At 48.3% G+C, this 10,509-nt stretch overlaps 3 protein-coding genes across 3 annotated transcripts; 2 read left to right on the forward strand and 1 right to left on the reverse strand.

Moving 5' to 3' along the window:
- The first annotated feature begins 312 nt into the window (after positions 1-312).
- slc5a8 (solute carrier family 5 member 8) lies at positions 313-4,277 on the forward strand. Its single transcript, XM_067254414.1, has 15 exons — positions 313-663; positions 875-940; positions 1,040-1,091; positions 1,235-1,302; positions 1,397-1,551; positions 1,761-1,901; positions 2,143-2,272; positions 2,474-2,562; positions 2,729-2,838; positions 2,953-3,020; positions 3,194-3,280; positions 3,363-3,577; positions 3,756-3,859; positions 3,979-4,067; positions 4,168-4,277. Exons 1-15 carry the CDS (start codon positions 313-315, stop codon positions 4,264-4,266), a joined length of 1,824 nt encoding a protein of 607 aa, XP_067110515.1. The 3' UTR covers positions 4,267-4,277.
- A 119-nt stretch (positions 4,278-4,396) lies between these two features.
- lyrm5a (LYR motif containing 5a) lies at positions 4,397-5,455 on the reverse strand. The gene is made up of 2 exons (XM_067254418.1): positions 5,108-5,455; positions 4,397-4,953 (listed from the first exon to the last, which is right to left on the reverse strand). The coding sequence occupies exons 1-2, from the start codon at positions 5,150-5,152 to the stop codon at positions 4,741-4,743; spliced, it is 258 nt and encodes an 85-aa protein (XP_067110519.1). The 5' UTR covers positions 5,153-5,455; the 3' UTR covers positions 4,397-4,740.
- Positions 5,456-6,292: 837 nt separating this feature from the next.
- Positions 6,293-10,271, forward strand: dnai7 (dynein axonemal intermediate chain 7). Its single transcript, XM_067254631.1, has 13 exons — positions 6,293-6,374; positions 6,535-6,639; positions 6,747-6,884; positions 7,012-7,146; positions 7,264-7,367; positions 7,601-7,907; positions 7,998-8,100; positions 8,261-8,430; positions 8,650-8,839; positions 8,943-9,157; positions 9,251-9,409; positions 9,628-9,741; positions 9,996-10,271. The coding sequence occupies exons 1-13, from the start codon at positions 6,315-6,317 to the stop codon at positions 10,269-10,271; spliced, it is 2,076 nt and encodes a 691-aa protein (XP_067110732.1). The 5' UTR covers positions 6,293-6,314.
- Positions 10,272-10,509: the final 238 nt, after the last annotated feature.

The raw sequence follows: 10,509 nt of genomic DNA on the forward strand, positions 1-10,509 counted from the left end.
GAGAGAGAGAGAGAGAGAGAGAGAGAGAGAGACTGGACTGATGCCAGGGTCATTATAATCCTGGGCTGGACCATACAGCACTTGACTCAGGTGGGTACTCTGCCTGGAATGCTCCTGACCAGCCTCACACACGCAAGCTCCCGAGGGAGTCTACAAGAAGGACACATGCATTTGAAAGTATATATATTATGATATTCAACTCCAACACTCCAAGGAAAGGTATTGCCTTCCAAGTGACACGGCACAAGAAGACAACAATTGGACATACAGAGCCTTGAAGAAACTAACTCCAGGCAACACAACTGTGTGTCAATGGCAGTTTCTCCAGCAGTGGGCTCCTTCGTTGCAGAGGACTATGTGGTCTTTGCCCTCATGCTGCTGGTGTCAGCTGCCATCGGGGTCTACTACGCCATCGTTGGCACGGGCCAGAGCAGCTCCAGGGACTTCCTGATGGGCGGCCGCAGTCTGTCCGCTGTGCCCGTGTCTCTGTCCCTGACTGCCAGCTTCATGTCTGCCATCACGGTGCTGGCCACCCCAGCCGAGGTGTACCGCTATGGGGCAAGCTTCGGCCTCTACAGCCTCTCCTACGTCCTCATGGTGGTGGTCAGCTCTGAGGTCTTCCTGCCAGTCTTCTACAGGCTGGGCATTACCAGCACATATGAGGTAGGAGACTGTTCTGTTATGTTCTGATCTCTTTTGTGTTGCTTTCTATTTTGTTTTATGCTATTTTGCCGTTTTGGGTCACAAGTGAAAAGTCATAACATTTGTCAATTAGAAATCTGTCTTTCATGACCCAAACATTGATTTCTGACCTCTGACCAGTGTGTCTTCTTCCTCTTATGTGATGACTGTCTCTAACCCCCTCCCGGTGAAGTACCTGGAGATGCGCTTCAACAGAGCCACTCGTCTGCTGGGTACTGTCCTGTTCATTCTTCAGACTGTGAGTTCCTCCCATTCTCTACCCTCTACGAATGCAGCTATGAGTACATGAGAACGATAGACTGCTCAAGATGAGACCGGCCTCTCTCTGTGTCCTCAGGTGCTCTACACTGGGATAGTCATCTATGCCCCAGCGCTGGCTCTGAACCAAGGTGCTTCAACTCGCTCCCGTTCTGCTCTTTGACTCCTCAGAATGCTTGAAGTCACTTTAGTACCTTTCACGAGACCCTCCCTCTTCATGTGTCTCTCTTGGTCTCTCTGTTTTCTGGTTTTCCTTCTCTTCTTTCCCTCTCAGTCACTGGTATGGATCTTTGGGGCGCTGTCATTTCTACAGGAGTGGTCTGCACGTTCTACTGTTCCATGGTATGTAGACCATGAGCTACAGGACAAGTGTAACATGTCTCTGGTCGAACTTGACGACAGGTTAACTCGGCTGTGGGACGGTGTGTTACGACAGGGGGGTCTCAAGGCAGTGGTGTGGACGGATGTGTTCCAGTTGGGCATCATGGTGGCAGGCTTCCTGTGTGTCATCGTCAGGGCTGTGGTTCTTCAAGGAGGCTTCTCTGCCATCATGGCAGACTCAGACCTGGGAGGACGACTCAACCTCTGGGAGTGAGCTCCTGCGATGCTGGACCTTCACCTGATTAGTGTGGAAGTGTTTAGTTATTTTTCTGGCAAGAAGTGTACACAGAGAAAAAACAGATATGTTGCTGTCTCTACCTCTTTTGTCCTTTGTGTCTCTCCGTTTCCCCTTCCCAACTCTTACCCTCACTCTCTCTTTCTCGCTCCCTCTTTCTCTCTCGCTCCCTCTCCCTCTGCAGTTTTGATCTGAGTCCTCTGAAGAGGCATACCTTCTGGACCATCACGTTTGGAGGGGCGTTCGTCTGGACCAGCATCTATGGGATCAACCAGGCCCAGGTGCAGAGATACATCTCCTGCAAGTCCATCGCCCATGCCAAAATGTAAGTTAACCAAAGTGAGGGGAAAAGAGAGAAAGAGATGTCACGATAATGTCTGTGCTAGTTTGATCTTGTGTAGATGCATGTTTTGTATGTGTGTGTGTGTGTGTGTGTGAGAGAGTGTGTTTTTTTTCCGTGAACATCAGTATTTCTTTGTGTGTGCGTACGTGTGAGAGAGTGTGTTCTTCGACTTGCATCACTATTTACATGTGTGTGTGTGTGTGTTGGTAAACCCTTTTCCCAGGTCCCTGTATATCAACCTGGTGGGACTTTGGGCCATTCTGCTGTGCTCTGTGTTTGCGGGGCTGTGTTTGTACTCTGTCTATAAGCACTGTGACCCCTTGACAGCCGGCTGGGTGTCTGCCCCAGATCAGGTATGTGGGACAGGACAACAACACAGGGGTCAACTCATATGCACAAGAATAAAAATATACAATCCAACCTGATAACAGCAGCCATGTTGCTGATGTTTTTGGTAGACCCTCATGCACTCTAAAAGTAAACATTGGACAGAAAAAAGTATCTCTCCCTCAAGTGAAGCCAGTCATCCACTAACCTACTCCGCTATTCTACAGTTGATGCCCTATTTGGTGCTGGACATTCTGAGAGACTACCCTGGCCTGCCAGGCCTGTTTGTGGCTGCAGCCTACAGTGGGACTTTAAGGTTGAAGGCTCTGAATGGTTTCAGATAATTCAAGTATTTACGTCATCTGAGTTGAATTGTCACCTAATTGTCACTAAATTTGACATGACAATAATGGGTAACCCTGAGGAGAAAGGAAGGAAATGGGCTTGTGTGCCAATGTGTCTTCTCTCACTGTGGCGATCAGCACGGTGTCCTCCAGCATCAACGCCCTGGCAGCTGTTACTGTGGAGGATCTGGTTAAACCATACATCCAGATGTCAGATAAACATCTGTCCTGGACCTCTAAAGGCCTCAGTGAGTAGAACTATAGTTAATGAAACTTTGAAACTTTGCATACTTAAAGTATAGCTCTCTCTCTCTGTGCTGTGACTATGGAATCTGTCATTGTTCCTTTCTGCTGCATTACAGGCTTCTTCTATGGGGCTCTATGCATTGGTATGGCTGGTCTTGCCTCACTAATGGGAGGACTGCTTGAGGTATGGTTCCCTCCCTCCCTCCCTCCCTCCCTCCCTCCCTCCCTCCCTCCCTCCCTCCCTCCCTCCCTCCCTCCCTCCCTCCCTCCCTCCCTCCCTCCCTCCCTCCCTCCCTCCCTCCCTCCCTCCCTCCCTCCCTCATTCTTTCCTTCATCAACCTCTCTCTCCCCCAACAGGCTGTCATCAGCATCTTTGGGATCATTGGAGGTCCTCTTCTAGGCCTCTTCACTCTGGGCATCCTCTGTCCATTTGCCAACTCCAAAGTGAGTCTCCTAGAACTCAGTGTCATGTGTCATCCGATCTTACCATAGGGCTGTGTTGATTTCTCTAATCTGTTCTATACAGGGAGCCCTGACTGGGCTGGTTTCCGGTTTGGTTCTGTCTCTGTGGGTGGGAATTGGGGCCCAGTTCTACCCTCCTCTTCCTGAACAGAGCCGTCCTTTAGTTCTAACCACACACGGCTGTAACTTCACAACCGTTCCGGACGGATTTAACTGGACTTCAACACCAACACAATCAAGCCTCCTCATGACACCGTCACAGGAGAGCCCTGGATACAGGTGTGCCTTATCTTTTAATCCCAGATAAAGATTAAATGGGATGAAAAAGGGGTGTATTTTATATTCATTCATTGGCCTCTTACAATTTTGGTGTTTAGTCCAATTCATGTCAAGCCTCATGTCTCATGGCTCATCATCTACCTTTCCTCAGTAAACCAGGTGTTGTGTTTATGTGCAGGCCTCTCCTGGCAGACAGCTGGTACTCGCTGTCCTATCTCTACTTCAGCCCCATAGGGACTCTGACAGCCATAGCTGTTGGACTTGTGGTCAGCCTCATCACAGGTTATTGTAGTAAAACCTTATTGCTTTCACTTAATAGAATATTCTATTTCTGAGAATCAAGGGTATTCCAAAAATGTGTGATGCAATCAATATTACAACACCTAAAATGTATTTTTCAGGTGACACGAAGTCTCGAACGGAATCCAAACTGACTTTAACAAAAAATGATATGACATGCTACTGCTTATTCAAACTCTTCCGAGAGAGGGTAAGTCACTGTGTATACTATATACTCAAACCATGCATTTTTTCCAGAACCTTCAGTGACCTTCAGTCTAATCTGTGTTCTTCTCATCCCACCCCTCCAGGCCACGAGACAAGCTGGCAACATGCACCCCACCAAAAGTGAAGAGAGTAAATGTGGCACCAACAATCCTGCCTTCTATAACATCGAGTTGGACTACTAAATGCTGTTGTAACATGTTACACTGTGTTCCAGAACAATCTAAAAAACACCCAAGACTAATATCTTCCTCAAGTTATGAGCATAAGGACACCGATGTCCCACAATTTTTTTACTTGACAACATTCTGTAAAATTGTATTTGTTTATTACAACAGAGAGAAATCATTGTGTATTTTTATATTTCAAATAAATACTTTCATTTGAAATATTATCTTCAAAAAATGTCCAACATCAAATACATTAAACAGCGAATAGATTTGACATGTCTGAACATACAGAATACAAATTATAGGCATTTAGTGGCTGAGATTAAATCCATTATTACGTCTGTTCTGTAGCACTCATGTATAAAATGATTGCCTTGCAAGGTTACCTGCTCAAGCTGTTTGGAAAGACTGGGATTGGCTTCTTTTCCTTGGACAGGCATTTACTCTGCAAGTAGATGTTTCATGAAATACTTTCAAACAGTCTGTTTCTTAGTGTTCAGGCTCATAGTATCTTTGTTTCATGGCCCTGTACTTTCTCAAAAAATACAAAGCCTCCAGTTCCTTGATGACAAACTCGCCACGGTCCACCAGCTTCCTGATCTTCTCAGGATCTGTCACATCCTTGTTCTTCATGAAGGCATTCTTCAGGCGCTCTCTGAAGTACACGGATCCTTTGGGATATTCTCTCCCCAGATATAGAAGCTGTGACAGAGAGACATTACATAGGTTTGTAAAGTTGAACTGTGCAATCACATACTGAATGTGCAGGCAGCAACATATTAGAAAGCTAGCTAATATTATTAGCTGTCAGAGTTAGACATTCTAGCCTACATTTGTATTTAGCGATCCTACTTACGTTCTTGTAAAGTTTGATAACTTCACCCCGCAAAGGGTTGGCCATGGCGTGGAGCTTAACTCGAAATAGCAATCGAGAAGGAGTCTCTGGCACAAGCTAGCCTAGTTACAATACTGTATCGTTAGCAAGCTAGTGCTAACTTGACTACTCCTGCTCTGAAACCTATGCAACGAAACCGAAAGAAACCCCCAAATGCTGTACATCGGACATCTGTTGTATTCAAAGGAACACAAATGACATAATATACAACCCGCTACACACCTGTTCTTGAATAAGACAAAGACACACGAGTTATAGAAATTTGCCCTTCGAGTTGTGCCAGTGAATCAGAGTTCATGGCAATGCCGTAAGTCATTTGGCGCTGTCGCAAATAAAAACAAACAAACTGCGCTTGCGTTTGTGTTACCATGGTAAATTAGACACAATAAGAGTTGTCTTTCCACTGGTTTTTGAAGATGGTAGGCTACGTTTTGTAAACATTGGTTACATAATATTCTTGTGCTACATAACATACTGTTTGTTTGGTGTTTGTCATTGGGAAATTGAATAACGAATTGATGTTAAACTAATATACTGCTATGCCTACCTGATTGTATGTGTTATTGTGTATCAAGTTGTGTCTCTTGCTTCAGCAAGTGTTTGATTTCATTTGACTTACTGTAGAGCTAAATCCTGTCCCCTCTCTCTAAATGTAAGCCCCCCAAAGATGCAATGGTATGATTTACTTATCTATAGCAGTAGACCTAGGTTATTATTATATACCCTTAAAGTTCATGAATGATTTAGCAACAGTACTGAAAGTTCCTTAGTCACAGAGTACAGTAGTGAAATCTCTGCCAGAAATGTTTGTTACTTTCCACTCTCAATCTCCTGTGGTTCATCTGAAGAGAATTAGGCATTCATGTGAATAGTGTGCTGTCTGTGCATGCATGACCAGCACAATCCCAGCATATCTAAATCACAGAACCGTTCCTTTAATTCCTAGTCGGCTAAAAAGAAGGGCGGCAAAGTCAGCAAGGCCGATAAGGAACGACTGCAGAAGGAGGAGGATGAAAAGAGGAAGAAAGAGGAAGGTAGCCGTCAACCTAGAAGGAAAACGGAGGATTGTCTTGCACACTCAACTTTGCATGTTTGGTTCTAAAATGGGTCTTTACCTCTGTTGTTGGTGGTCACAGAGGAAGCTCGGGTGCTGGCCGAGCGAGAGGAGATGGAGAGGCGGGAGAGAGAGCGGGAGGAGCAGGAGGAGCAGCAGAGACTGGAGCAGAAGGTGAGTGTTTTTACACAACATCCAAATGCTAGTTTATAATGCAGAGCATCGCTATGAAAGTATCACGGTCCTGTATTAGGATTGTGATTTATGATGGCTTCATAGGCCCTTGTATATCAAGCAATCCATCCAATCCATCTATGTTCTGTCACTGGGACAGGATTCTGAACGGAGAGATGACGAGCTGAATGAACTGCGCCATCTACTGGAGGAGAACCACACTGCAGTCACTAAACAGGAAACGGACTCCAGAGAGAAAGCTAAAGTGTGTGATCACACATTTCATTCCAGGCAGTGGATACTAAATATTTAGGGCCTAGCTTAACTTTGCCAATTAGTCTGCTGTCTTAAAAAACATTTCCATCTCCGTAGTGGGACAGGTACATGCTCTGTGATGGCAGCCCAGATCCAGCAGTCCAGCAGGAGATCAACACCTTCATCAACCTGTGGATAGAAGACCAAGAAATCCAGATCGAAAAGGTTTTGAAGTGCTGTGACCTCGCTCTCAGGGTCAGTGAGTTCACTCGAGAGCATACAATTCGGATTCTGCCGTCGTGTTTCAAGTGGGGGGTGACCCAGCAGAACTGTGTGTGTTGTGCTCGGGGATCACCATGCTGTGTGCTGGCCTTCCTCTCAGCTGACTGAGGAGCTGGACGCTCTCCTGGGAGACCATCCCAACCTCGCGGAGGCCCAGAGGTACCAGGAGACCCTGCTCTCCCTCCAGAACCTCATCCACGCCAAACACCTCCTCACCACGGAGGAGATACTTAAGGTAGAAACAACAACCCCAGCCAGGAGAGCTCCTTCAAGACTGGAGACACCGATAGGCCGTATTTGAGAGTAAATGCTGCATGTGAATTGGTTCTGATACGCTCTTCCCTGGTTGCAGTGGGCTAAGGCTCACTCTGACATTGAGACAGGAAACATGCAGACTGTTGTCCAGGGGAACAACACCACTCTGTGTCTGTGGGCCAATCTCAACAAGAACCCAAGGTACTTTTCCACCTTCTACTCACTTGTTTCTGTTTGAAACCGCCTAGTCTGAGCAGCGAAATCCCTCGCTCTCTTCTCCGTCCCTCTCTCTCTCTCTCTCTCTCTCTCTCTCTCTCTCTCTCTCTCTCTCTCTCTCTCTCTCTCTCTCTCTCTCTCTCTCTCTCTCTCTCTCTCTCTCTCTCTCTCTCTCTCTCTCCCCCTCTCTCTCTCCCCACTCTCTCTTGTGCCTGCAGGTTTAAAGGGTACCACTTTGAGGAAGTGAACATAGGCTTTGAGCTGCCTAAGCAGCTGGCTGTGAGCGACATCGCTGTGAGGATCCTGCACACCCACTACGACCACCTGTCTCCCCTGGCCCGGCAAGCCCGCCTGAGGGCCCAGACCCCCAGCTCCAGGTCCCTGGTGGGAGGGGAGGAGCGCCAAGAGACCCCAGTCGTGGAAGAGGGAGAGACAGGGGCGGAGGGGGAGGGGAGGGAGAGTGCCCACCATGGAGGAGGGACAGAGGACGAGGTGCAGTCTGTCAGAGGATCGGAGGGAAGGAAGGTGAGATGGTCGGATGAACTCTGGTCAGTTACTTTAAACGTATCCGTCCATACCAAGGAGGTAACTGTGTTGTGTGCGTGTGTGTCCCAGAGTGCGGTGAGTGTGCTCTCTGTGAAGGAGGACAGGAAGAGTACTATGAAAACAGGGAGCGTGGAAGGAGAGGTGGAGATACAGATGGAGGGAGCTATCCCAGGTTAGTCTCTCTTACCTGGGGATTCCTGAATATCTATATGGGTGAAACATTCACAAGGCCACAGGTAGATACAATGTGTCTGTTGAGATGAATGGACTCCCCAAGTCAATACAATGGCTACACCTATTCTAACATCAGCTTCCCCCACTCCCTGTTTTAGCAGGAGAGGGTGACTCCAGCCCCACACCTGTGGAGCTTGTGATTGACAGCTCTGACAGGGATTGTGGGGTGGACCTGCAGCAGTACACGCCCCTGGGGGGGGTGTTCTACTGCAACGTGTTCTGCCTCCCGCCCCAAGCCCAGCAGCTGAACGACTGGGAGATGAGAAAGGTGGGGCAACAAGACCCCAATCAGAGAAGTAGACTTCCTCTCTTCTGAGAGGCCACAGATAATGATGCACTTTCATAAAAAGAAGACTTCGTTGACCGTATTGTGTTACAGTGTCGTATTTTTTCAGTATGATAACCCGAAAAAATCTAGTTATATCTAGCTAGCAGCCAGTTAGCGAGAGTAACATTTGCTTCCATCTCTTTCTCTCTTTTGTCTTAGATTTTGGAGACGGGCTTGCTGGAGTTCCAGTACCCCACGGAGCACGTCCAGATCCAGGGCTCCGGCTCAGCCACCAGCAGGATGGAGGACAGCACGCTTCACACCAGCCCCCCCGTGGGGCTGACCATCACCCTGCCGGACTCCGTCCTCTTCCTGGAAGACCCCCAAGTGGCTTGCTGGGACCCCCATGGTGAGACCGAGTGGAAAGGATGTTGCCCTCTGTGGTCCAACACAATGTCTGGGTCACGATGCCCACCTACATCAACGTTGACAGTCCCAACTGTCCTCTCTAGGTCAGCACTGGACCACGGACAGCATTAGTGAGGTGTCGTACGACGCCGCAGAGAGGAGGATCTCCTTCAAGATGGAGTCGTTCTGCCCCGTCACCCTGCTGCAGGACACGTACGCCAACATGCCCTTCCAGGGCTGGGAGCTGCGGCCACTGGACCGGGACTCCGCCCAGCTCACCATCACCGGAGCCCTCATTGAAGTCAGCATCATCGTCAAGGCAAGGACACACACACACACACATACATAAATCCCACACATAAAAAGGCCAGAAGAGCAGGAGGTCATATAGGTGTGTGTGTAACTCTGGCAGGGCAACCAGTGTATGCTGCAGTCAGAGCAGGACACAGGCCTGAATCATATCCTGGGTGTATGGAAGAGTTTCTCAGACCTGCAGAAAGCCATGGTCAACGCCGGGGTCAACGTGTTCGTCAACGAGCACTCTGACAAGTACGTCAGCATCAGCGCAAAGGTGAGCTCCGTGAGTGCCGACGCGACGTCGAGATGCATCGAGACGTGTCTAGTTGTACAGCGTAGTTTTCCTTTTCTATGGTTTTCCGCTGTGAGCCTGGGTATACACGTGTGTTGACTGTCTGAAGTACATGCCCCACACAACCACAGAGTAGCTCTTGAATGATTTCCTTCAACGGGAAAGCTCTAGTCGATGGTGTGGTTGTGTCCGGTCTCCAGGACCCCCTGATGGAGCATGCTGTGTACGAGCAGATGGCTCTGATGTCCTCCACCTTCGCTTTCTCCTGGAGCCAGTGGAACGCACAGTGTGGACAGGACCATCTGGTCCTGCAGGTAAACACATGCAGGCTCACACACACAAGGAAGTAGCTGTGTGTACTGTATAACCCCAGAGAGGAACGCTAACCTTTAACCAGGAAGAAGGAAACAGAAAATAATTGTTTTCGACCAGATCAATTGATACATTGTTTGGCCCTCGTGCCAGCATTTCACAGGAAACCCAAACAAATCTGATTTGAAGATTAAAAAGAGGAAATACACCTGCGAGGCTCTTCTCATATCTCCCCCCCCCCCCCCTCCTCCTCCAGGTGTGTGAGCACCTGGGAGCTGGCCCCGTGGAGGAGGAAGCATGGAGTGTGTATCTGCTGGGGGCCCAGAGGAGCCAGAGGCTGAGGATAAAGGAAAGTAGTGAGGCCTTCTCCACAGAGCTCCACCCCGGCAGCGAGTTCCACTCCACCTTCCTGCACATGCTCAGAGAATACACCAGCCCTGCAGGCCTGGACAGAACCAGGAAGTCCCACTACCAGTTTGTCGACACCGTGCAGCAGCTGCTGTGTGCAGCACGACCACTCACCTACTCATGACCTCGCTCGCATGCATGGAAATCATTATTATTAAAAGGTGCATTTGATTTGCATTCAAGTCCTCTCTTTCTGTGAGGGTAATACGGACTTCCTTGTACGGGGGTAAATCAAGGGCACGCAATCATTTGCATTTATAAGTGGTATTTGAAGTGGGTCTGGAAGCTGGCTCTGTAAGACAGAGTAAACTGTATAACACAGTTATACAGTTTCACTATATTGGAGGACAAGCCAAACATGT

The sequence above is a fragment of the Osmerus mordax genome, chromosome 17 (assembly GCF_038355195.1).
Source record: "Osmerus mordax isolate fOsmMor3 chromosome 17, fOsmMor3.pri, whole genome shotgun sequence".
In the NCBI taxonomy this organism is placed as follows: domain Eukaryota; kingdom Metazoa; phylum Chordata; class Actinopteri; order Osmeriformes; family Osmeridae; genus Osmerus; species Osmerus mordax.